We start from the raw sequence: 27646 nt of genomic DNA, 5'->3' as shown, positions 1-27646 counted from the left end.
TTTTTAAGTTCTTTTTTTTTTTTTTTTTTTTTTTTACTTTTATTTATTCATTTTAGAGAGGAGAGAGAGAGACAGAGAGGAGAGAGAGACAGGGGGGAGGAGCTGGAAGCATCAACTCCCATATGTGCCTTGACCAGGCAAGCCAGGGTTTTGAACCGGCGACCTCAGCATTTCCAGGTCGACACTTTATCCACTGCGCCACCACAGGTCAGGCTCAACCATTTCAATAAATAAATGACTTAGCCCCCGCTGGATTGAAGCACTGTACCAGATGCTGCGGTACGGTTAACATCCAACTCCTTACCGATCAATTCTTTGTTGCGAGCATCCACGGCCAGGTTTCTCAGTGCTCCAGATGCAGCTTTCACTACCCGCTCATGTTCATTGGTCAGGAGGTCAGCAATGGCAGAAAGAGCCTTCTCTTGACGCAGAGCGGAGCGGATGTATCGACCATACTAGAAGTAGCACATGGAGGTGGAACTGATTACAAATGGCAGCAAACTAGCTAAGTTCTCCCCACTTCAAATCCATTTTCCAAAAGGTACTCACTGTCCAGCGCCCAGCACATAAGTTCTGGATAGCCCCAGCTGAGGCTTCTAGGATGGCGGGAGTCTTGCTCTCCTTGAGTAGTGAGATATATATCCGAACCACCTCTGGCTGAAACAAAAGCTCATAGCCTGCACAGGAAAGGACGAGAAAGCAGAAGATGCTCATCAGCACCTATGAGCCAGGCCATGGCTGGCTGAAGTCCAGCCTTTTCTCTAGGTTGATGGGTTTATGCTCCTTCACCATTAGGCTCCCTCACTCTCCCACCCACTCCACAGCCAACTCAGAGGCTTGATTCCATGTCTCTCTAGGAATCATTAGGCCATGGTAAGAGAGAACAGGGATCGCCTCAGCAGATGCAACGTCTCTCTCCTTCTTCCTTGCCTCTCCCCTCCCTCAGTTTACTTTGGCTTTGCTTGGCAGTCAGGGCATGGACACTCAGGGGAGTCATTTGCTCACTGATAACATGCACTCGTGATTAAGATTCCTCATCTCAAACAAATTATTTCTAACCTGACTAACTCATTCTGCCCACCTTGACTGTGACTAAGTAAAAAGGCCTACTGTAGATTTAACAACATCTAAAGTTTTTATATCCACGGAGAGCTAGAATTTGGATTCACTGTGTGGATGAATATAAAGATACACATGAAAAAGAGGCTTCTTGTAACAGGTAAAATGTAAGTCCCAAGAACTACTGTGGCTACCTAGTGTACCCATGTTTCTAGTGAACAAGTTGCCATAACAAGCAGTGCTCTGTAAATCACTGCCATGATCCTTGAGTTTCCCAGTCCTTTCAGCGTGACTTCAAATCCACACATCAGAGAAGAGAGAACAGTGAACATATTGTAGAGTCTACTGTTAGGCTACCAAATACTTATCTGTGGACTACATTTACGAGGCCCCTGGAGACAGGAAAGAAAAAGATAACTTACCCCGAGCAGGCGTAGTTCTTTTAGGGAAATCCACTGTGTCATTTACTGGATCTTCTGTGGGTTTTTTCCCTTTGGAAATTAAAAAAAAGGGGAGAGGAGTAAAAAGTTTAAGAAAGTAGTCCACCTGGCACATTTTTTATTCTTCAGTCAAAATCTTTGAATCAGTGATGCAGTGGTGGGGGAAACGGATCTATACCCCAGCTTGTCCAGCAGGGGCTGTGCAGAAACAAGGACAGAAAACGGGCAGCTGAGAGGGAAGGGAAGGATAACCATGGTTGCTGCTATCGTCCCGAGTGCTGGTAACTGGGACTGCTGCCCAGAAAGAGCATGCCAAGGGCCATTAGCTCGGAAGAGCTAAACTTGTTTCAATCGTCTTCCTCGACTGAATTTTCCTACATGCGCCCGCAGGGAAGGGTTAGGCAAGGAAATACTAGGAAAGCTAAAACCAAAACATGCAGATTAGAAGTAGGGAAGCACCTTAAAAGATTCCACTCACCTCTGGAGAACCACTCATCTTCCAGCGCGTCACCCAAGGTGGAAAGCAGAGGAAAGAAACAAAGGAAGAAAAATGCAGGAGAGAGATGTCAACAGGATCATGAGCAAATAAAGCAGGAAAGCAGAGAGGAAAAGAAAAACACAGGAAACACAAAGGAGGAATGGGAGAGAAGGCCCCAGATTAGTTGAATTCTCATCCTTGACTGCCCCAACCACTGATACCGATTCGATACTAACACCACCACCACCGCCACCACCTTGAATGAGGCACACAACACAGGGAAGCAGCGGCAGAGCAAAGGACCTACTTGTCTAGGGAGACTCCTAAACTGCTCAGCAAGTCCTTTGCACCTAAAGTTAAAAGTGTTCCTTCCTTTCCCGGTCCTACATTAAAGAGCAAGGAATAAGAAACCATAAAACACACCTTTGCCCTTCTTGGCCCCAAAGCAACTGGCAGCATGTGGCCCGGTATTGTTGGCAACATTGGGAGGTGCCTCTTGGTAACGCTCGGCCTGTGGGATCTCCCGATGAACTTGGTATGACAAGTTCCGAAGAAGGCAAACACAGTTTTCCACAAGCTTGGGGACATAAAAGGAAAGGCTCGATGAGTGAAGAGAATGCCTAGAGCGATTTCCCAGCAAGTACAGGTTTCCATAATTCAGATATTACAAAACTGACCCAAAAAGTATAGTCCAATCCATCATTTCTCACAGTGCCTCTAAGTGTACCAAGCTTCTCAAAATCCTTGCAGCCCCAGGCTAATGAAAGGTTTTTGCCACCATTTGGTAATGACACAAAACTTAATCTTTTTATATTTTTTACTTTTTCCTACTTAGAAAAATATAAAACTTTAAAAGTATGTATAGCCTGACCAGGCAGTGGCACAGTGGACAGAGCATCGAACTGAGACACAGAGGAACCAGGTTCGAAACCCCGAGGTCTCCGGCTTGAGCACGGGCTCATCCAGCTTGGGCACAGGGTTGCTGGCTTGAGTCATGGGATCACAGACATGATTCTATAGTCACTGGCTTGAGCCCAAAGGTCGCTGCTTGAGCAAGGGGTCACTTGGTCTGCTATAGCCTCCCAGTCAAGGCACATATGAGAAAGCAATCAATGAACAACTAAAGTGCTACAACAAAGAACTGACGCTTCTCATCTCTCTCCTTCCTGTCTGTCTCTATCTGTCTCTTTCTGTCTCTCTCTGTCTCTGTCACAAAAAAGAAAAAATAGTGATAGTAATAATAAAAGTACAGCTGAAGAGCTTTAAGATAGAGAGGGCTTCGAAAGAAATTCTAAAGAAAACCATTTTCGTCTAAGGGGAATACCCACTTTAGGAAGGTGAGGCTGGTATAGGTACCCAATGTCATTTAAAAGCCTGAAGGATGGGTCTGCACTACAGGTATCTCCTGGTAATTGTAAATGGAATTCATTCGGCCATTAACTTACCTTGCTATCTGAATCCTTCTGCCCAATCTCAGCCTGAACAATGAAAATGAGGGCATCCACTAAGCCGTCACATTCCCGAAGTTTCCTGCGAGCTTCACTCCTCTCTGAGCTAACATTCCTAAGGGGAAACAGGCATCAAGATGACTCAAATCCAGAAATCCTTCCCTTAAGATCCCACAACATCTACAAGCCTCCTCACTACCTTTTCTATTCACTATAACAAATACTGAACACTCATAATAAGTAAGGCACTGCAACTGAAAGCTGAGTAAGACAGTCTCTACTTTCGGGACATTTACAACCAGGCCAGGGGCAGGGGGTGAGGAGGGTGTAAATAAAGTATATCGATCACAGTAATTTAAGATGGAACAGATATTTCTTGTATAGAAATACAAATGAGGAATGGGGCAAAGCACACAAAAGTATATCCCAAAGGGAAAAAAAACCATATTGTATGTAAGTAGAAATCAGGAAAACCTACATGAAATAAAGGCACTTGAGTTTGCCCTCAAAAGATAAACAAGGAGAGAAGGCATTACAAACAGAGAAAACAGATCTTCCTCACCCCACATCCCACCCTCCTAGGACTCTGAATTCTTTTTGTTGCATTCATCGCAGCCTGGCTTAAAATACATATAATTTAGAGCAGGGACACAAACCCAGGACTAGACAAGTGCCCTATATGTGATGGGCACGAAATAAATGTTCACTAAATTAAATAAACAAAGAGAAAGGGGCACAGAAACAGGGCTATGTGTGGAACCTCAAGTAGACCAGCGTCATGGGCACATGTGGTACACAAGACAGTAGCGACAGGTCAGAGTCATAGCCTGCAGTAGAGATAGAACGGAGGCTGAATGATAAGCTGAAGAATTTAAACTTTCTTTTTAAAGAATTTAAGTTAGTCCTCAAGAATTCAATCTTCATACTTTCAAAGTCCTTATGTTACCTAAGGCAGCCAGCTGTGTTGGTCAGCACTGACTCCCACTCAATATGGCGCGGCTTACAATCTTCACTAGGTTCCCGCTCCCAGCCAGAATGTGGAATGATCACTTCATCTGTCAAGGCATGCAGTGCATGGTCCACAATCTCCATTTTGATTGAGTCATGGGATGAGAGATTCCACAGGGTTCCTGGCGAAGACAACTCATCAGACAGCTCTCAGTGCCCAAGATGCTTGAAGAATGCCAAAGAGAATCCCCTATTCCATCATTTTTCAGTCTTCCCCAATGACTAAATACCTTGTAATGAATGATATTCAAGCTTTTGTTTGTGACCCACAGCGACAAATATATTTTATGTTATAGCTGAATACAAACATACATATCATGGAATATATGCAATACTCTCTGAGCTATCCACACCTGTTTCTCAACCTCTACACCACTGAATTTTGGGGCCAGATAATTCTTTGTTGTGGAGAACTGTCCTGTCCATTGTTAAGTATTTAGTAGTACCTCTGGCCATTCCTCATTGGCATTCCCCACCCTCACCCTACTACCAGTTCTAACAACCGAACATGTCTTCAGACACTGCAAATGTCCTCTAGAGCAGTGGTTTTCAACTGCCCATCTGCAAGAAATTTCGTGCCAGTCCACGAAAGAGTTGAGCACCCTGATGTTGTAAGATTATGGAGTCTATAATCATTGGGTGAAGTGCTGATTGTGATCTATAAAATTGTGTTCAATACACACTAACGGATCACAACTCACAATCTAAAACCCACTAAAGCAAGCACCACAAGCTCAAATGTCTACACATGCCAGGAAGGTGAGTCAGGACAAGCAGATATTTAAAAGAAATTATAGGAACTTGGATAAATGGCAATGATAGTCAGCTTCAATGTTTGTGTGACAACTTTCTGTGTGGCAGTAGTTGGTCAGAACAATAGAACATGTTGGGGTTATTAAACTGGGGAACACATGACTCAATCAGCTTAGATCAACTACTGTCAGGTGGCAAAACAGATCCACTGATATCAGTTCTTGCACATTTTTAATAGAAGCCAAGAATCTGGAAATTTTAAGTGAAATCTGAATTTTACACATTCGCAACAAATTCTTTAAATTTTCAAAAACCCTGCATGATCCAAACAAACCTGTGAGATAAATTTGACTCAAAGACCAGGAGTTCACAACCTTAATCAAAAGTATAAGAACTGGAAATCCTTCTAGCTCTCAACATCTCCTGAGGTAACAGTGGCTATAAACCTAACAGTTCCCCTTAGGCCCAGAGCTCACCAGTAATGACTTCAGTGAGGTCGACATCACGAGCCTTTCGGAGCAATCGCACAAGGGCAGGAACACCATCACAGTTTTTTATGGCGATCTTGTTATCCTGGTCCCGCCCAAAAGAGATATTCTTAAGAGCTCCACAGGCTCCAAGGTGCACTTCCTTTTTGGGGTGGTCTAACAATCCCACCAGTACTGGGATGCCCTTAAGCTTCCGGACATCAGTCTTCACCTTGTCGTTGCGATAGCACAAATGCTGCAGGTATGCAGCTGCATTGGACTTGACAGCATCCAAGCGGAACCCTAGCATGGCTATCACCTCCGGCAGCTCTGGCTGTCTCCAACTGGGGGGTGGGGGCCCACCCTTGCGCAGGCTATCCAAGCTTGCTAAACTTCCGCGTTCATGCTGAGCCAAAGGAGCCCAATAGTACTGGTCCGATGGCACCTCCTCACCAATCATGTCTTCATAGCTCCTGCAGTGTTGGAAGAACCAAAGGGAGAAAGGAACATATCAAGCTGGTTTCCTGAAACTCCCCCACTACCCCTCACTGTCACAGTAGGAACGACCCTAATTCTAATACACTAGTATTTCTTATTTCTGCTTTGCATAAATGACATATTGATCAATGTTTCTTAATGAGATAAAGTAATAATTTTAAAGACATCTGCAACTAGATGAAAACTACCTTTTTTCGGTGAGGTTCATTAGCTTGGAGAGTAACAAGCATTTGGAGGCATTGAGGGCAAAAAAAGAACCACATCCTGCTTAGCAGTTAATGACGCCTGTCAGGTACTATTTTCTCTAGACAGACTGAAATACACCTTCAGACAGCATTGTTCACCAGAGCAAACGACTCAACAGCCACAGAAGTCAGCAAGCAATGTCTGAGAACAGTTCTTACAAGCCCTTAGCTAAACAGGAAATGAAGTATTCACACACAGGAAACAGCTGGTGGGATAAGGCCTTTAAACACACTTCATATTTAAGCTTCTCCTTACCTGTTTTTGGAAATTATAAGAGGAGGTGATTGAGTAAAAACAGTAGAGGACTTCTTACATCATATGAGGACCTAGTTATAGTACTAATGAGATATTTGAATAATTTTCAGTTCATCCCAAGATCATCTCTGCAATTCAACAAATGCCTTGGAGATAAGATTTCCAGCCCCCAACTTCTAAAGACAATACCTCCAATTCTGCCCAAAATAGAGATTACTGATCACATTTTAGATACCCAGTCAAGAAGGAACAAAGACAAAGCAACTGAATGTAGAGATTATTATTCCTACTTCAGTACTACTAACAACCACTAGAGGGTGAGTCTGTCACACTATTATTTATTCATAATCACCAGGAAGGAAGAGAACCATTATTTCTGAGCTCATCTCACTCTGTGTCTCCCACAGGAGAGGGAGAATCTATTGTGTAGAACTCTCCAAATAAGCCCGCTGTTTGTTCACAAAACCACTCTCACTGTCACCAAACCCTCAAGGTTGGCCTAAGCAGAAGGCCCGCCCCACAGCTGTCAACACCAACCACTCAACAGTGATTTAGATGGACAAAGAATTTAGTAAAAATCACTAGTTTTTAATATCATTGAAAGAAAATGAACAGGTTAATAGAGATAAATTTTGAAAGTAGGTTACTAAATAGCATGTAACAAAGATTCCATTTTAGTAGGGAAAAAAATATGTTTACTTTTTCATGCAGAGCAAAAAACTCAGAGGAAAAATACACCAGTATTAACAGTAGTTCTTCATCAGTGGGTGGTATACTTTTCTGGGTTTTTCTTGTTTCACAAGGAGTATGTTTAACTTTTATTACTATTTTAATATAAGCAATTACAATAACCAAGATTTTGGTCACTCAAGAAATATTTCCTTCTTTACAAGCAGTGGATCAAGACATTCTTCCTTTTGTTTTACAAACAAGCAAGCTAAGCCAGAAAGATGAAATGACTTGCTCCAGGCTACAGAGCCAGGGGCAAAGGCACACCTAGAACTAAGGTCTTCCAGTTCACTGCTTTTTCCACTAGTCCCTGTCTTACTGTTTTCATTTGACCTTGTAGTACTCTTCTAGGCCCGGAACAGGAAGCTGCAAGTGTTCTTTCTAGTCAAGCCGGTTTCCAAGTCCAGTGCCACCCTGGAACAAACCCAAGAACCAGACCCAAAACCCTCTCTAAGGTCAATTACCACAGCAAGGGACAGCAAAGAATGACCTGGCCACCCACACCCACCTAGGTCCAATCACTCTACTAATGAGGAAGTCAGAAAAAGCAGACTTGTCAGTAAGCAGAAGGAGCCAACACCCTGGGCAGACTCCTCAGGTGATAGCTGCTATCTACCACTGCTGGAGTAGCACCAGCTTAGTTCTGGTGCCCCACCCCCAGAATAAAAGGTGAGTCACATGGGAGTTGGATTAGCTGTCCAAAAGTTACCTGAAAGACAGTGACTCAGGCTTAGATAATAAGGCCTATACCCCTGGGCCCAACCCAGTTCTCTGCTAACCAAAGCTACCTAATATAAGGAAAGTGAGTAAAGGCATTTCTTTAAAAGGTCATGACCTCATATAGACATTCAGCAACAGCTGCTAGGCTATCCTTACCTTCAAGACATCCATAAATCTTCTCCCTTACTTCTTATTTCTCTTTGACTGGAAAACAGTCTGATTTGTTCTTAAGCAGGGCTGGCAGCCCAAGGGCCAAACCTGTTTTTCCACAGCCCCAGAACTACAGACTGGTTTTATATTTTTAAAAGGTCATAAAAAGAATAACAATACAATAACAATATACAACAAAAATTATACATGACCTGCAAAGGTTAAAATAGTTCCGTCTGGTCTTTACTGAAAAGGTTTGCCCACTCCCATTCTCAAACATTCTCTCAAGGCAAACCATCTACCAGTCCAAACATCAATCACTCCCTGTTTCACATCACCAAAGAATCCCCAGGTGAGTAAGAAAGTAAGAATAGACAGCTGCTTCCTGACCTCTCAAAACATCTATACCATCCTCTAAGGATGCCACCCCTGGTTTCACTTTATAAGCAAATATAAGAACCTAAGTGCAAAGTGTCAGGGCTTTTGTGAGATCAAGGTTTGTTTTTAACTTGAGATTAAAATCACAACAGGGAGGGTTCTTATATCTGTCTATTCTGACCCTGAAAGCCTAAAATCCTTAACTCTGTTTTTAATACCAAACTAGAAGCTGAAAAAAGTCACAGGAGCAAATGGGTATTCCATGGCATCAGGTTCCTGTGGGTGCTTCCTATCACCAAAAGGGGGTCACAGCTGTTAAGACTGAAATAACAGAAACTCTTGGCAAGAAGCAAAGACCACTCTTCAAAATATAGACCAATAACCAGTACAAGTCGTTTTCTATAATTAAAATGTATGACTTTTACAATTAAAAAAGCAAGTCGATACCTAGCAATATGAGCAAAGGGAAAAAAAGGGTGGACTCCCACAGAAAAGGCAAAGGAGAGGAAGCCATAAATGTCTTTGGTTCCAAAAGTACTTAGAAGGAAAAGGAAGAGTTACTCCTCTGACACCTTGGAAAGACCCTTTCCTTCCCCTTTTCTTGCCTACCTGAGTCGTCGCCGAGGGTCAGAGGGTGTCCCAGTCCGACGAGCAGTGCCATAATCGGACATCATGCCGTAATCCAGGTCATCATAGCCCATGCTCCGTTGGTCATCCTCTAGACCATAAGGCTCTGGATGAAAGCGATGCAGATCCACACTGCTCCCACCTACCCGAACCTGGGGCTGCGGCCCATAGACATCCTGTCTGCTAGGTGCCCGGTAACCTTCCATGCTGGGCCTATACCGTTCCTCAATGCGGGTCACCCGGGACAGACTGCCATAGTTGTCACTGCTACTTGGATAACCATCTTCATAGTGGCGGCTATATCCATCAGGAGGATAGTGGAAGTTCCTGGGAAGGGTAGCAGTGCCTGCTTGCCCCACATAGGGACCAGGTCCCCCATTGCCATTCTTACGGAAGTCACGACCCAGAGTCTGGATATAGTTATTAGAAACGGATGAGGCATCCACAGGCAGCCCATCTGGTCCCATAGGGACTGGCTGTACTGTCCGTGTTGTCACAGTCTTCACCACTTTCTTGACCTTCAAGTAAGGAAGGAGAAGAGAAAAATTAATGAAGTGAACAATATAAGCTTAAACTGTAGACCACTCTAGGAAAAATAACAAACCCCTACCTCCAGGTCACTTTACTTTAAAATGCCTTACAACCTATCATCTACCTTATCTCCATCTTATAGGAAGTCCCCAGGCAGGAAAATTGCCCTGGCAGTAATTATGCCTATAAGGAAAGCTACTGCAGACCTTGATATACCTTCTCTCTTCTCCATTCCATGCTCCCATATCTCTTCTATCTTCTCTGTCTGGGTGGAGATCACTTTCTGCTTTCACTACAGATCAGTGGCCTTGATCCACCTTAATTAAGTGCTTAACCCCTCCCCTAATAGAGACCATGGGAAGACCTCTTCCATCATCCCAGACCTTATTCAAATCCTAGCTTACTGTGGTCTCCGTGCGCCGAGTGGTTCCGTCATCCGAGGTCTCCACAGAGACAACAGACATGGCTCCCTCAGGGTCCTCCTCTGTGTAGGTCTCCACAATCTGCCCTGGTTCCTGCATCCTGGGGATGGTGCTGTAGAGAAGGTGACTGTGATCCTACATGGAAAAAAGACAAAAGAGTTACTATTGAGCCATATATATTAACAATCCATCCCAATGAGGAGCAACGTCTCCCTGAAGACAGCCTCCTTGTGCATCTTCTGTGGGCCCCAGGATTTTAGAAGGGTGACTGTCCCTATCTTTTTAACTTGTACCGAAAGGCAGAAAATATAATTTCCCAGTTCTAACAATATGAACTGAGTTAACTATAGCCACATCCACACCCAAGTAACAGAGGCAGCAGATTTAACTTCCCATTACTGGTCATTTAAGTGAATAAACTGTGTTAAGTGCAGTTCCACCTACATCTGGCTGATTCCTCAAAAAAAGTTCACCCAAAAAATAACTTTTAAAATGAACTAGAAAATCCCAATAAAAGCCATCTGCTGACTAGCTCTGTGTTACCCTTCAGGTACTGCCTAAAGCTCAAGACCAGCCAGATTGTAGGTAGGGTTTCTACAAAGTAGATGCACATCCATTCTAGAAATGGGATACAGTAGTTGAGGGATCAAATACTGTAACAGTATTTGATTAACAGTCATTAAAATTCGTTCCAAAACAAAAACTAGGTATATTCTTTGAAGCTTCACTCTTTTATTTTCCTAAAATAATAAAACTAATTAACTGGTGCTTACAACGTGCCAGGTGCTTTACAAGTCTTACAGGTTAGGGGCGTATGAAGGTATGAAAGAAATAAACCAGACCTTGAGCCAAAAGAATTACCTGGGGTCCGTTGAGTTTCAGATCTGAAAATTTCTGTCGCTCAAGGTCAGCATCGCCCACAAACCGGCCGTTCTGAAACAGAGCCCACAAGAAGACAATTCATTCTGTGGCCTTCCTTTGCTCTATTAAACACAAATGATCTTTTTTTCCAAACAGGAAAAGGGCTTTCAAGAAGATATTTGTGGTCTGGAGTCCTTCTGTCAATACTCATAAAATTACCACATTACTCCTTAGTCTTAGTACTCTCTCAAAATTAAATCGAACCTGGAACTCAGCCAGACTGGGTCTCTGGAACATAAGAATGTAAGCTCCATGAGGGCAGACAATTTGGGGAGAGGGGGTCAGTTTGGTTCAAAGATGTATCCCCCTGTGCCTTGAACAGTGCCTGGCCCATAAAGAGCACTCAAGAACTACTTGCTGAGTAAACAGCAGACTCAGATAAGTTCCCCAGCACACAATCTTTTTGGAAAGCAGTAAGAATATAAGGAAAGTTGGAAAGGCTAGTTGGGGAGTTTCCAAAAGCCTACTTTATTGTTTCACACATCTTCATGATCTATCACTATTGGAAACTCCCATACCAGGCAGCTTTTTTAAAAGAAAAAAGCAAAAGCTATGAGTCTCCCTTTCTAAGTAGGAAGAAAACAAGTACCTCCAACTCCTGTCAAGCAAAAAGAGGTCTCAACATCTTTATTACCAATTATTAAAGCCACAGAACAAAATGAGAAATGTCATCCTTAGGTTGTTCTGTCTTAAACAGCAGGAAATAATCTATTGACATTATAGTACATAAAAATACATTGGACTACTCCTCTCCAATAGAATACAGTGAGATCTAGCCACCTGAGGAGACTCCTCCCCTAGCCTCCTCTCATTACATAGAGAGTGTAATGCTACAGGGAAAGGAAGTTAAACATTATTTTCAGGAAGGAAGGGTGTGGTTTCATTGCTGAGCAGAAGTTAAAAATAAAAGGGGGGGAACCATGTACTTATGAATCCTGGAATTCCCCCACCACCTACAAGTCTGAGCAGTCCTACTCTCCTTTCAATATATACCTCTCATCCCTAACCCTCTATTCTGGTTCCTACAGAATCCTAGGAACATTGCAAACACACTGCCTCCAAATTCCTGATCATCCCCAAATTCGAATTCTGTCCCTTCATTCAACAGTTCCTCAGCATGAGAGACCTCTCTGTCTTAAAAATAATTAAGTAATCAGTAAAGAAGGGCTACTGAAGATGAGCACTGTTCTTAGTTCCCACCAGAGATCTCTTAAGATGCAGTCCATCAGGCAATGCCTATTACACACACACACACATACGCACACACGCACACACACACGCACACAAAACCCCAGACAGATTACATCATAACAAAGTCAGACTAGAGAAACCATAGGAAACACAAGACACTTCTTATTTCTAACACCAACTCTCCCAAGCCACATCACAGTCAGCCAACCCAGAGACCACTGGCTCCTGTGGTTATTTGGGTTAAATAGCAGCACGATGCTCCCTCTCCAACTGTAACCAACAGAATTAACAATGACCCCTTCCTCCAAGAAATGATATGCACAACCAACAAGAGCACACAAGAACAATACAGGGCAGGAATACACAATTTATGGACACTGCCACACCTTCTGAGTACAGACTGTTCCCTGAAGAAGACTTCAACTGGAGTTGAGCGTACAAGCTACACAACTTCCCAACAAAAAGCAGGTATTTACTTTCCTGAATGTCTGATCCCAAGGGGGAAAAAATCAGAGAAAATAGAAGTAACTTGAGTACAGCTCCAAACTATATGAACTATTATTACTAGAACTGTATCCTAACCTAGAAACCCCACTCCAACAAAACAGGAAGTCACTTCTAGAGAGAATTCCACCCAACTCGGAATAGCAGCAATATTCCCTATCTCTTAATCAGTATTTATTACCGTTGTAAAGGTTCATCATAAAGCATGGGCTCTTGGACAGCCCATCACCATTAGGAAAGTAGTTTCCCAAGACGAATCATAGCCTCTCTGTGACCATGCCAACGTCCTACCTGCAGGTCTGATGGAGAGAGGGGTTACCTGGTGCCGGCGGGTGAGGGTGCCGTTGGCCATGAGTGGGTTGGCATCTTGTGGTGAGACCCGGACGCGTTCCAGCTGCGCCGAGACGTGGCGCCGTTCTTCCTCCAGCGCCCGGGTCAGCTTCTCAAACTGGGCCTCTTGTTCCTTCACAGAGGCCAAGATGCTGGCGGTCGACTCCACCTCTGAGTCGTCCATGAAGTTAAGGGGCAGAGCCGCCGCAGGGCAGGGTAAAAAGGAAGGTGGATCACAGAGGAAGGAGGAAGGAGGGAGAAGGCCCCCCTCACTTCACACTACCGGGAGAAGGTAAAGAAAGAGGAGAGAAAAGGTTACAGGTCAGAGAAGACAGATGAATTATTCACCCCAGAGCCAAAGATGCACTCTTGTGGTTTTACTGCAGTTCAGAAAGCAAGCCACCACACCAAGCCCGAGAACCCATCACCAGTGTCTGCTCGAGCAGGATCCTTTGTCCACTACCCTCTTTAACACCCCTCCAGAAAAAAAACTATTGAAAGGAAAGGTACAACTAATGCCAAGTCTCTACACTGTTGTTAAAAGAGGGAGAATGTGGCTAAGGGCTGTAGTAATGACATGAGGTTAAAATTATATTTTTTCCCTGGACAATTTTGCTGGCATCAACTTGATGAAAAGTTGTACAAACAAGCACTCACTGTCCTGCAGGGCCAAGCCACTTCTAGAGATAAAGGGGCAATTACAGATCTTACTTAAAATCTCCCACATCTAAACACTAAAAATTGCTGCACTGGTGACAGTCCGTCCTTAGTGAATAGGCTACATTAAAATACCAATAAGAAGTGGAAGTAGTGCAAAACCTCCCACCAACAAAGGCAGGAAACAAAATGAAGGCCCTCACATTTAATAAATACATTTATGAGGGGGCCTTTCTACTTTTCAAAACTATACTACACTATTGGGGGCAAAAACGTGTGCCTTAGAAACAGAGACAAGAAAGCAACAGAAACACAAGAAGACTCTTATGTGAAAAAGGCACAATTTTCAGTGACCATCAGCCCTTTGTGGAGTAGGAAAAGGAACATTAGGCTCACGCTATGAAACTGTCCGTCAGAGTAGTTCATATGGTAACCTCCAGACAATCAATGCCTAGAACTTCCCACACCTTATCCTGCAGCTCTAAACAGTCTATATTTTTATCTCTGTACTTATTCTAATGCAGGGTAATATCGAAACATCTAGAAAGTTTAGATGTACTCTTTATACAATAAATGAAAGTTTAATCAAAATGAGGAGTTCCCCGTACCATATTACATGAACTCCAAGTTAGCTGCTAAATGAAAGGGCACCGCATGGGGCTTCTCTCTCGCATGCTGGCCATGGCAGACTTTACGGTCAGTCCAAAATGTACCGTACCAAAAGGCAGATTTTAGAATAAGCCCTCTCCCCTCTCCCCCTCCCTCTCATCAACCCCTCAAGAAAAAGGATTTTATTCTCTTTTTTTTGGACTTTTTATTCTTAATAAACATATTTCCATACACACCTGTTAAGAAAGGTCGAAAACAGAGAACAGCCCAGTTTAGATTCGAAAAATCATGGGAGAAGCATCCCAGCCACCACAGCAAGGAGGAAGCAGGAAGGGGAGAGCTGCAGAAATATTTCGAGGAAAAACGGAAATGAGAGGAAAATAAAATATACCCAATATACACAAAATAAGAGGAGCAAGGGCAAGGTGTTGGGAGAAAGACAATCTGGGAACGGAAGGGAGTACTGCAAATACGATTCGGAATTGTGTAATGTGACAAATGCCCTTTGGACTTCGCTCTGTTTTCAGATATCTGGACTATGGATGTAGCTTTCATTAAAATCTGGATTCTACTGTCATATCAGAGGTTCTTCTACTTGTTCTTATGTACAGAACCAAGAACAGGTTATAATATGAATCAAAATTCACTTGCCCCCCTGTTCCCAGCAAGCAAATTGAAAAGAAAAAAAATATAATATTGGAATGCCCTTCCCCCTCCTTCCTACCCCTAAGGCAGAAACCTCCAAGCCCAGTCCCAGCATGCCCACAAAGATATTGAGAAACCAGTGCAAGAGTGGAGTGGGGAAGACGTGTGCAGACTAGCCTAGGCTTTGCTTCAGTTCCCTTTCCCACGCTCCCAGAGCCCCACCAAGCACACTTGGGCCTCTCTGCCTTACAGTACAGGCATACCTCGGAGACACTGTGGTTCAGTTCCAGATCACTGCAGTAGAGCGAGCTGTAATCTTTGCTGGTGGAAGGTCTTGCCTTCAATTTGTGAAAAAACACATCTGTGAAGTGCAATAAAACGAGGTATGCCTGTATATGCAGCATTCAGTGAACGAGACTACCCAGAGTAACAGATAAACAGGTGCCCAATAAACTCCCTAATTAATTCTCCATCCCTAAGACTCCTTCCAGTGCATTCAGTCCCTAAATCCAAGGCTGTGGTAGCCATTTTCTAAATTCCTCCTACCTCTGGCTCTGGGCTCCTACAATCACTTATCAACTCCTTTTCTTCCTTTCAGTCCAAAGCCCACTGTTACTTGTTCATATTCCCACCCTACTTTCCAAAAGGCTACACAAATGTTTTAATATTAAGTACCTTTTTGTTTAATGTTGCTCCCTTTACATCTCCATTTCTTCATTTTAAGCACTTGCCCTATCCGCTATGTACAATGACCTATGAACCTTCCACACCAAGAGGACTGAGTTCAGGAGAGCCTCTTCCAGTTCTGGGTTTCAATGGGGCCTGAACTGCAGTTACCACTCTGGCAGCCTCTCCCTGTAATTTTCTTTGCTAATAAAAGCTCAAACTACCACTATTATGGGGCATACAGTGACAACACTCCGCTCTGCACAGAGAAACTGTCTGTTATCCTGCCATAAATGGCCATTTTTGCTTTCAGGGCTTTAATTCAATAAAGGGAGTTAGGAAGGATAGTATAGTAGGAAAACTACCCAGGGCTCTAGGTCAGGAAGCAGTATCTTTTCCTATCTTCATGGCTTTAAAAGCTGACCATCTGGCTCTAATTAGGAGAAAAGGATAGGACAGTTAAGTAGAAAGAAATCAGATTCCTAGGCCTAAGCATGGGGAGGTTTTTTGCCTGAAAGAGACAGAATAGAACTCAGAAGTCTGGTCCCAGTCCTGGCTCTGCCACTAGCCAACAGTGGCAGTAAGTCACTGCCCTGTTCTCATCTGTAAGATGCCAACACCACCAACCCAGTCTAACTCAGAGTTGATATAAGATCAGGTGAGACAATCTATGTTATACAAATATGAGGTATTAAGTTGTTTCAAGAGCTAGTTTCTATCTTCCAATTACATTACTTAATGATAATGCCTCAGCCCAAAACTATTTTGTGAACTAGTAGAAAAAATTAACTGAATCAAGAGCATAACTGGGTTCTAAGTGGATGAGCTGGTTTCCCTATCTCAACTCTAAATTAACTAGGAGGTCCCACCTAGACCAGTGTTTCTGGGACACAGGGTGCTTATCTAGGGACTGGAAGTCATCACTGCATTATACTCTGCTATTAATGCTTGATTCCTTATTTGAGGCCTTTGCAGTTTATTACAAAGGAGAAAGTTAAAGTGAGAAGAATTAACAATTACTGAATGTTTAACATTTATTATCCTGGTAATCCTTACACAACAACCCCAAGGAAGCTGTACTGAAAATAAGCCATAGGTTCTAGGGGAAGAAACTGCCCAAGTTCTCAACGAATAGCAAATTTTGAATTTAATCCCAGACCTATGCCATTCCAAAGTCTGTGTTCCCTTTCTACTGCATGCTGTCAAGTCCAAAAAACACAAGTCCAGTAAAAGATGGATGGTCCAGCCCCTCTCCCTTACAATCTTTGAGAGTAGTTTCCCCAACATCACAGGAAAAAATGGAAAAGATTTCCATTTATCTTCAGGTTAAAGGATCATCCGTATGTCTACATAAAAGATATAAGAAGGAGAATGAAAATAAATGGGAGTTAAAAGAAAGCATACTTGAGGAAAGAGAATGAAGGAATGGGCAAGCTACAGTACACTGTCTCATAACTCAGAGACTTAGGAAAAATTCTTCTCCATGCCATACATATCATAAATATATAGATTGTATATATATTATATACACGCTACAGACCAGAACTTGCAAACCATTAACTGACTTTGGTAGTTAGAATCAGGAAGGTCTTCTGAGTCCAGGCCAACATGACACCTTTCCAGGTTTGCTACCTAATACTTTCAAATGGATTACACTTGCTCTCACTAAAAAAAAGACCATAAGGAACTCCCAAAGTGAAGGGGGCACATAAGTGAACCTTGCTATTCACCAAAGACTAGATTTTCTGAGAACTTTCTGGTTTTTCTCTTAACAAACCACAGTCCTATGAGTCTACAGCAAGGATCCAGATTCAAATAATGATAATTATATATAAAAATTCAGTCTCGCCTGACCAGGCGGTGGCGCAGTGGATAGAGCGTCGGACTGGGATGCGGAAGTACCCAGGTTCGAGACCCCAGAGGTCGCGCGCGGGCTCATCTGGCTTGAGCAAAGAGCTCGCCAGCTTGGACCCAAGGTCGCTGGCTCCAGCAGGGGTTTACTCGGTCTGCTGAAGGCCTGCGGTCAAGGCACGTGTGAGAAAGCAATCAATGAACAACTAAGAAGTCGCAAGGCGAAACGAGAAACTGATGATTGATGCTTCTCATCTCTCTCTGTTCCTGTCTGTCTGTCCCTGTCTATCTCTGCCTCTGTAAAAAAAAAAAAAAAAAAAAAAAAAAAAAAAAAAAAAAAAAAAAAAATTCAGTCTCTTCTGTAAGAATCCCAAACCAAAAAACTTAAATTGAATCAAATAGCCAGAAGGATCAAACAGTTGGACAAATGCCAACCAGGTAGCAGGGCAAAAATACCCCTTGCCAGTAGCACAGACCCTAGAATCGTTTGCTCTGCTATACACTGGCTATAGAAATGTAATTTGGAATTATGATCCTTAGCAATTAAGACAGACTTTGGAATCAAACTGACTGGTTCAAATCCCAGCTCCATTGCTTCTCAGCCTCATGACTCTGGGCAAAGTACCACAATCTCTCAACTTCAGGTTCCTTTTTTTTTTTTTTTTTTTTTTGCAAAATGGGAATAATAAAATACATAAGGTGGTTGTGAGAATTAAATGAGACAATCCAAGTAAAGTGCTAAGAAAAATGCCTTGACACACAGATAGCTATTAGTGTTGTTACTAATACGAATACTACTGAAATAGTAACACAAGGGTTAGAGCAGGGGTCCCCAAACTACAGCCCGCGGGCCACATGCAGCCCCCTGAGGCCATTTATCCGGCCCCCGCTGCACTTCCGGAAGGGGGCACCTCTTTCATTGGTGGTCAGTGAGAGGAGCATAGTTCCCATTGAAATACTGGTCAGTTTGTTTATTTAAATTTACTTGTTCTTTATTTTAAATGTTGTATTTGTTCCCGTTTTGTTTTTTTACTTTAAAATAAGATCTGTGCAGTGTGCATAGGGATTTGTTCATAGTTTTTTTTATAGTCCGGCCCTCCAACGGTCTGAGGGACAGTGAACTGGCCCCCTGTGTAAAAAGTTTGGGGACCCCTGGGCTAGAGTTTTGGTGGTGTCAGTAGGGCTTCTGTTTAAACTACATATGTACCGCATGCTCCTCTCTCCCATCTACAGTAGCCCTGTAAACTATAGGATTCTTTACACTCTCAAAATGAAAAACAAAATCAAACTAGATGTGAGAAGGTAATAACCTTTGAAGCTTCAATTTCTATTAGTTTTTAGAGTTTAGCTTCAGTGCAATAATATACATAAAACTTTAGGCTATGTGACAGTGAACTTCTCTCATACCTCCATGTAATTCAGATAAATAAATCCAAAGACGTGATCAGAATTAGGCAAGCAAGCCTCTGCAGAAAGAGGAAAAATTATCTGTCCTGAGAATTCTAAACCTCACAAAATTGCTTCTGGATTCTCAGGAAAGAAATTTTATCTTCTGCAACCAGCCCCAAATCAGTTTTCCTCCTTTCTTCCTATTCATTAAGAAGTCAAAATTAATGTCACAAAGTTATGTCCTCCCTCTAAAAAATGCATTGATAACCAAAACTCCTCTCCCACATCATCTTAGGGATTTTAAATGGCTTTTTAAAAGCATATTAGCCCCCTCCTACTGACGAATACTGACCAATAAAATATAGCACTTATAACACTAAAACTGTATTATATAACATTCAAGCCAAGAAAGGTAGTTCTTCTAGAGACCTAAAAGGTATTAATTTGCCTTAACTGGCATTTGCCCCCAAATTCAAAGCAATTATTTTTGTCAACCACACAGAGTAAAATGTCATTTTACTTTTAAAACAAAAAAATATATTTTGTCAATAATTTTCCCATGGCTTCTTATCACAGAGTACTTGCACCAGCGTCCAAAGCCTAAGTAACCCCGCCCCCAACCTCCGCAACCACACCACCACTTGATGTTCTACCATCAGAAGCTCAGTCAGGCTGGGAAGTCTCACTCCTGCACTAACACTAAGAACCTGGCATGATAAAGACTAAAGAGAACTGTGTTTGTTCACTTCACAGTCTCATCTCAACTGAGTACTGCTCAAGAGTTACTAAATTGTTATTCCAGAAATGGCCTTGTTGGGCAGATAAAATATATTATGCTCACTTTGTTAAAGACGGTACTGCCCACGAGGAGGCGTCACCCAGGTGATATTAATGTATGTCTCTAAAGGCAGGCAGAATCCTTGTAGCCTGGGGCTTGGTTTTGGGATTAAGCCTTTCCTACCCTTTTTGATGTGGGGCGGTACAATCCAATCATGCCTCAGAGAAGTGACTTTGTAGTAGAGACTTCCCTATTTTGTATATTGGATTAAAGGTTGTGAAGCTACACTATAAAATGGGGACGGAGCAGGAGCTTGCGCTCTTGGTTCCTGAGATTATCATTACAAGAGAGAGAGCAGAGGAGAGCAGAGAAAGGCCACGTGGAGGAGGCCAGGAGAAGCAGCCAAGATGGCGAGTGCTGAGTGAGAGGCCAGTTTGTGTAGAGTTTGTATCTGGGATAAGGAAGGAGATGGGGAACTGAGGAGAATAAGGCTGGTGAGCTAGAAACCTTTGATTCTAGGAAACTCGGATAAGTCAGTAGCTTTGTGAGCACTGAATGTGATTGGGTTTTGGAACCCAGTGTGTGTTTTTACTTGCCTGCCGGGTGCAAGCTAGGATTAAAGACTATGGCCCACCAGTTTGTGGCTAGGTTGTTTCTTTACCGACTGTCCGAATCCAATGCGAACCTGCATAGGCCAGAAGGCTGCTGTGATAGCGGCCCTGGCCCTGGCTGCTGGCCTTACAGGCCTTGTTTAGGTATTAGCAATTTCTGTACTTCCCTGTGGATCTGCTTTATGCCAGAGCATCCAAAAGGCTGACTAAATGAGTTTCACTCATACAAAGATCTCACTATGGCCACCATGAATTTCTGATGAATTAACAAAGCGTGTCACAGAGTGATCTACCTGATTGGAGTTTTAAAGAAAAGAAGGAGCCCTGACTGGATATCAGTTGGTTAGAGCATTGTCCTGAAGTACAGAGGTGGTCAGTTCGATTCCCCTGTCAGCACACATACAGGAACAGATGTTCCAGTCTGTCTGTCTCTCTCTCTCTCTCTCTCCCCCCCTTCCTACCTCAGTAAAATCAATAAAAAAAATTTTTTTAACTAGAAAAAACCCAAAAGATAAAACCTTTGTCCCTACCCAGTTTGCTCAATGGATAGAGCACAGCCTGGTGTATGGACAACCCAGGTTCAATTTCTGGTCAGGGCACATAGGAGAAGCAACCATCTGGTTCTCTCCTCCACCCTCTCCCCCTTCCCCTCTTGCACAGTGGCTCAATTGGTTCGAGCATCAGCCTCAGGCACTGAGGACAGCTAGGTTGGTCCCAGTCAGCCTCAGGCACTAAAAATAGCTCAGTACTCGAGCATCAGCCCCAGTCGAGGTTTTTGCCAGGTGGATCCTGGTAGGGGTGCATGTATGAGTCAGTCTTACTATCTCCCTTCCTCTAAGGAAGAAAGGAAAGAAAGGAAGAAGGAAGAAAGGGAAAAAAAAGGAAAGGAAAGGAAAGGAAAGGAAAGGAAAGGAAAGGAAAAGAATGGTAGGCTAGAAAAAGAAGGAAAACAAATACATGAAAGTTTTTAAAATACTCCTTGTTAAAAGGAGGTTGAGCTGGCCCAAAGTAACCTGTCAGGGTTTAAAGTTTTAAAAGAAAAAAAAATTAAAAAGCCTCTACAACCTTAACCATAAATTCAGAAACCAGATGAAACCTTCTTCTTGCTCTCTTTTCCCTTTCCAAGTATTCTGGGAACCCCCCACATCTTAAGATATACAGACTAAAATGGCTAAATGCTGGACTGGCTTTGAAGCAAAGAAAGGGTGTGGTTCTCAGCTAGTGAGGGGGCCCAGGCCTGAAAGGGTATAGAAAGAAACAAAACCTGCTTCTCTCTAGAGCATGTATGACACACACACAGGACTGGTCTAACAAGTCCTTCTGATCTCTCAGGCCAGGCTTCCTCCTTCTCCTCTCCCATTACGCATGTGCCTTTCCAAGGCCCTCCACCGGGACTGATTACACAGAATTTTTTCTCAATACTGAGTGTCCAAGACACACTCAGTTATTTACCTGGATCAACTTTGCAACTTTGCTAAAGGTGCCTCACTTAGCCTTATAAGGAAAAAGCAGGGCTTTTGAGAGCAGCAGATAAGAAAACAAAGATAAGAGGGAGGGGCAAAAACAGAGAGAAGTGTCAGACAGGAGGAAGGGGAGAGGCCAATTACCTTTCTCCTTACAACTGGGAGAAAAAGAAAGGTAGGTCAGGCATACAACGGGCAATGAGAAAAAGTCTAATCAAAATGGAAAGGTATTTATTTAACTTGTGTCATAAAAGAGAAATCCTAAAATTAACTAGGACACTTTACATCCTTCCCTACCCTGGGGTGGAAAAATTTTCCATGGAAAAAAAGTTTAACCTTAAGTTTATTAGATATCATCCAATTGAGCTCATGTTCCTTTTAAAAGAGGCAGCTTCTCGACCTGTGGTGGCGCAGTGGATAAAGCGTCGACCTGGAAATGCTGAGGTCGCCCGTTCGAAACCCTGGGCTTGCCTGGTCAAGGCACATATGGGAGTTGATGCTTCCAGCTCCTCCCCCCTTCTGTCTGTCTCTCTCTCCTCTCTCTCTCCTTCTCTGCTTCTCTCTCTCCTCTCTAAAAAATGAAAAAAAAAAAAAAAAAGAGGCAGCTTCTCACCAACTGTTGGGCAGATAAAATATATTATGCTCACTTTGTTAAAGATGGCGCTGCCCATGAGGAGGCCGTCGCCCAGGTGATATTAATTTGTGTTATTGAATCTACACTATAAAACGGGAGCTTGGCTCTTGGTTCCTGAGATTATCATTAGAGGAGAAAGCAGAGCAGAGAGCAGAAGGAGGCCACGTGGAGGAGGCCAGGAGAAGCAGCCAAGATGGAGGAGTGTTGAGTGAGAGGCCAGTTAGTGCAGAGTTTGTGCGGGGAGAAGGAAGGAGATGGGGAACAGAGGTGAATAAAGTCTGGTGAGCTAGAAACCTTTGATTCTAGGAAACTCGGATAAGTCAGTAGCTTTGTGAGCACTGAATGTGAGTGGGTTTTGGAGCCCAGTGTGTGTTTTTGCCTTGCCCGCCAGATGCAAGCTAGGATTAAAGACTATGGCCCACCAGTTTTTGGCTCCATTGTTTCTTTACCGACTGTCCGAATCCAATGCGAACCTGCATGGGCCAGGCTGCTGTGATAGTGGCCGTGGCTTCTGGCTTTACACCAACCCTCCTTACTTTCTATCTATGGCATTCCCACCATCTCTTTGCCCATCACTTGGGGCTCAGTTGTAAAAGTTGGAAGCATGTAACTGAGTCCTACTTCTTCAAAGCCCTTTGAAAGAGCAACAAGACACCCCTTCCTTCAGGTTTAGAATACAGTTTCCTTCTGAGACAGGCAACAGAGAGAAGGTGTGAGTTGAGTCTCTGAGGAAATCAGAAGACACGTGAAGGTCCCATTTCATCTACAGGACAGACAATTGAAGAAAATATTTCTCCCTATTTAAAAAAGAATATCTATGCCCAGATAGCTTGGTTGGTTCGAACATCGTCCCAAGCACAGAGGTTGACAGTTCAATCCTGGTCAAGGCACATACAGGAATAGATTGATGTTCCTGTCTCTCCCTCTCTCTCCTTTCCTCTCTAAAATCAATAAAATAAACATTTAAAAAGAAAATCTGAACTTACAGGGGAAGAAAAGTTGTGAGTTGTTAATTATTAATCTCCCCCATAAGTTATCACATATAATCTTCTCAACAATCTCTGAAGTAATATTGGCCTTTTATTTATTTTCATTGGCCCATGTTTAAACTATGTATGTATCAGAAGCATTCAGTATCCTGCCCCAGGCTAATAAGTATTGGAAAAGCATCTGTTCTACTCCAAGTCCATGTTCCTTCTGTGGTTAAAAGTCATTCCAACTCCAACAGAGTTGACCAAAAGTAAACTTGCGAAGAAGACAGGGAGGTGAGAGAGGATGGGGTGGAGGCAGTTAGACCTTTGGTCTTACCTTCGCTTTAAAGACCAAGACCTTTCTTGCCTGATCTGTGGTGGCGCAGTGGATAGAGCATTGACCTGGAGTGCTGGTAGTCTTGGGTTTGGAACCCTGGGCTTGACCCTCGCGGCACATATGTAAAGCAAGGGTTATCAGTTGATGCTTCCCGCTCCTCCCCTCCCATTCTCTCACTTTGCTCTCTCTAAAAATCAATAAATAGGACCTGGCCCATTGGCTCAGTGGTAGAGTGTCAGCCCGACTTATGGAGGTCCTGGGTTCAATTCTCGATCAGGGGACACAGGAGAATTGCCCATCTGCTTCTCCACCCTTCCCCCTCTCCTTCCTCTCTTGTCTCTTCCCCTCCGCAGCCAAGGCTCCCTTGGAGCAAGGTTGGCTCTGGCGCTGGAGACGGCTCCATGGCCTCCACCTCAGGCTCTAGAATAGCTCCAGCCACATGGCATCTGAGCAATGCCCCAGATGGGCAGAGCATCGCCCCCTGGTGGGCATGCCAGGTGGATCCCAGTCGGGCACATGCAGGAGTCTGTTTGCCTCCCAGCTTCTGACTTCAGAAAAACAAACAATAAAATAAATAAATAAATAAAGTCTTTAAAAATAAATAAATAAAAAGCAAGGCCTTTCTCAACTCTGGGGAAGCATAGCTTGCAATCTATCTCAGATTTCCCATTTTATAAGGAACAAGAACTCAAGAGGGATGGTGTGTAAAACAAAGGTAGTACTACTTTCTACAAAATCACTTAACTGTCCATTGGAAGGCCTGTTCTAGAAATCTGGCTACATGCCATACTCTCTAATCACCACACTTCAATAAAGAAAACTGAATCACAAATATTTCTATTCTCATATTTAATGTGACATCTCACTAAACCAAACGTTGAAATCAGAGTTGGGGTGAAAAACAGAAGGAACTAGAAGCAAGGAAGATTGTGCTAGCCAGCATCAGAACAGAAGGGAGGGATTGTTCTAGAGGTATGTTAGCAATCTGCCTCTAGGGCAGCTGTCCTGCCCCGTAATCAAAGGCCAGTTTGTGTGTGTGCTCAGGGGCTAGCCAGTTTGGCAAGAAGTTTAAGGGCTCAGCCACCCAATCCACAAAGTGAGAAGAGATGCCATTTCACAGCTGGAATGGAGGGCAGGGAAAAGACAAAACAAAGGAAAAAAGGAAGAAGGAGGGGAAGAGAGAAGTGCTACAGGTGCTATTTCAGTCTAGACAGAGGGGGGGAAAACCCAGAAAACTACCAACCATTCCCTAGTTACGTGCAAACAGACTTGCCAGTACCTCTCAATACTGAAATCAAGAAATGGGCAGGTTTCTCCAGCTCTGGACATAGTAGGGTGCCAATTGAAAGGATGAGACCTAAAATGCAGGGCTCTAACAATGCCTTTCAGACCCAACAAGGTATCTGCAATATATACAGTTTTTAAAAATTATATAAACATCCATTGCCTTCTAGAATTCCTTTCTTAACTAAATTCTAGTGATTCATAAATATGGTAGCAAACACAAAACTCTGTGAGATTCCCAATGCTAAGAGATCAAGGTCATTTATATAACTCAAGTGCTAAGATGCAAAAGGACACAGTCAGAATTCACACTCCCTAATGCCTCAGAGTAGCGAGATGCTCCAAGACCCATTAGACACACAAAGGCAGCTCTCTTCTCAGTAGAGCCCTGCAGCATAGCTCCTCTCCAGGGACAAAGAGATTTCACAGGAGAACCACAAAGACATCGCCCCTCTCCGTTTCCCCACTCCCAGCTTTCTCACTTCCTGTCACAGTAGCACCAGACCACAGTCTCCCAGAAACAAACAAATACAAAGTGCTGGATTCTGGGCTGCAGGCCAACCGCATTCCAGGGCATCCTGTCTACCAATCACCATCCAGAGCTCCCACTTTGCCCTGCTCAGTTCCTTATCATGTTCGGGGAAAACAACCCTCCTCCCTGCCCCAAGCCAACACTGCACAGGACAAAGCTCAGGCCTTTAAGAATCAGCAGAAAAATTGTGTGTGGATCTAAGGGTTCAGAGGGGGTGAAGGGATTTTTAAGATTCCTACTTGGCAAATTTCTTTATCTTGGAGGCACTGCACTGGGGGTTTTAAAACTGCTGCTGCTATTATACTCAGCTCAGCTATATGTAATGCATCCCAAAGAAGCTTCATCATGGCAATCTGATCTCCAACCTGGATTCAGTCAATGGAATATTCCCACATGGAGAACTACTTTAGGACACATCCTCTGTTACCTTCTCCATCACCCATTTCCACTGTTTTCAAAGTCTTTCAAACACTCTTCCCCACAAGCATAAAGCTGATTCCTAAGAGGCTCCACACAGAACAAAGGCAGCAGACTCCACCCTACAAAGAGGCAGGATATAGGCACCAGCAGGTGCTGGGGGCAAAGTTCCCTACTTCTCTAGGGAATGAGAGGAGGACAACTAGTAATTGCACACTGGCAACCTCAGCTTTTTTTTTTTGCTCATCACTCTTCCACAATGGGTCAGATAGATTTGGAACCTGTCAGAAAAGAAAGCCTCCTTTCCTAAAAAGGGTCCTCAGAGGGTTCCAAGAATGAGCTAAATGATACATTTTTCTATTATCTTGTACAAGCTCACTGGACCTTGGCCCTAAACCTCAGAAGCAAAGATGCAGACAGAAGTCAAGCTCTGACTGTTAGCCAGAGATTCCTGAAATCCAAAAAAGTAACAGCCTTTGCCCAAAGGGCTCAATTTCCTTTGCATAAAGCATAGCACAAGGCTCAGCACTGAGTTCTCCAAACAGAGGGATAGTCCAGGTAACTAAATACATAGTAATATGCTATTATCTGTTCTCCTCCCTCTCTTTCTCCTAGACTCCTTCCTCCTTCTTGGATCTATCAGAAGTACTCTGGTCCTAGCCAGGTAGCTCAGTTGGTTAGAACATCAACCAATAAATGCATAACTAAGTGAAACAATAAATCAATGTTCCTCTCTCTCTCCTTTCCTCGCTCTCTGTATGAATAAATAAATAGAAATTTCTTTTTTAAAAAAAAGAGTGTTCTGGGCTAAACCCTTATTTAGACGGTGTATGATGCAAAAGAACTCTAATACAGCACAACTCATTAGAAATTAGTCCACACCTGGATCTGATAAAACCAGGTGGAAAGAGGTTGGGCAGGAACATACACAACTGCCAACCATTCTAGGGCTAGATAGAAAAGAGAATATTTCACAACACTATGCTTTAGAACAGAACAGTAGAGTATAGCCACTTCACACTTTATCACTGAAGCACACAAAAACAACAGCTTGAGATCTCTTACTAGCACTGAATCAGACTCTTTCTTTCCAGAACAACTGAAAAATTAGTTATAATTGTTAGTATTCTTATCAGATTTTCCCTCATTCATAGCCCAGGCCAAATAAATCAGTCAATTAAGTACTACAGTGGGAGGTGGATACACAGAAGCAGACAAAAACAGTAGTCTCGGAGGAGAGCTGAGATACCTAAAAAGACAGAGAGAGAGATGTCAGAGACACACCCCGGAACACAGAGAACTGAACACACCTAAATCACTGCTGCTGCTCCAAAAGGATGCTCGACAGGTTCTCTGCTTCAAACTGAGCAGGTGAGACAGAAAAGGAGTGCTGACGCAGAAATATAGTCACCCCAGGGGATGAAGGAGGGAAGGAGACCAGTATAGCCAACTGATTACAATTCAGCATGACTTCACCAGAGGTTCTGGTTCTAATTGTATCTCTAGCTGTTTGCAGACATATTTGGAAAACCCACCAAAGGAATAATAAGTGGGTACAGAGAAAGTCAATGGAGGAGCCCAAAGATTTAAACTGAAAACTCTATGGTTGAAATAGCATGAATCTGTTTTGCTATCTAACTTTCCACA

General features: G+C 43.2%; 1 protein-coding gene across 14 annotated transcripts in view; it reads right to left on the bottom strand.

The window, feature by feature from the left end:
* Positions 1-27646, bottom strand: part of CTNND1 (catenin delta 1) — a 49118-nt gene that overhangs the window by 8629 nt on the left and 12843 nt on the right. For 7 of the 14 annotated variants that reach the window (XM_066251562.1, XM_066251567.1, XM_066251571.1 and 4 more), the window contains exons 2-14: positions 15330-15427; positions 13145-13434; positions 11071-11142; positions 10192-10344; positions 9239-9774; positions 5663-6126; positions 4372-4555; positions 3423-3540; positions 2401-2554; positions 1978-1995; positions 1482-1550; positions 550-677; positions 305-455 (exon numbers count right to left, since the gene is read on the bottom strand). In XM_066251562.1, the coding sequence (XP_066107659.1) occupies positions 305-455; positions 550-677; positions 1482-1550; positions 1978-1995; positions 2401-2554; positions 3423-3540; positions 4372-4555; positions 5663-6126; positions 9239-9774; positions 10192-10344; positions 11071-11142; positions 13145-13339 (2242 nt within the window). In that variant the 5' untranslated portion in view covers positions 13340-13434; positions 15330-15427. Of the gene's footprint in view, positions 1-304; positions 456-549; positions 678-1481; positions 1551-1977; positions 1996-2400; positions 2555-3422; positions 3541-4371; positions 4556-5662; positions 6127-9238; positions 9775-10191; positions 10345-11070; positions 11143-13144; positions 13435-14657; positions 14762-15329; positions 15428-27646 lie in introns of all 14 variants that reach the window. The other 7 variants (XM_066251568.1, XM_066251570.1, XM_066251563.1 and 4 more) reach the window with 6 other exon arrangements.

This window comes from Saccopteryx bilineata, chromosome 1, assembly GCF_036850765.1.
Source record: "Saccopteryx bilineata isolate mSacBil1 chromosome 1, mSacBil1_pri_phased_curated, whole genome shotgun sequence".
NCBI lineage: Eukaryota > Metazoa > Chordata > Mammalia > Chiroptera > Emballonuridae > Saccopteryx > Saccopteryx bilineata.
Note: the sequence above shows the minus strand (reverse complement) of the source record. Positions and strands in the feature narration are given on the sequence as shown.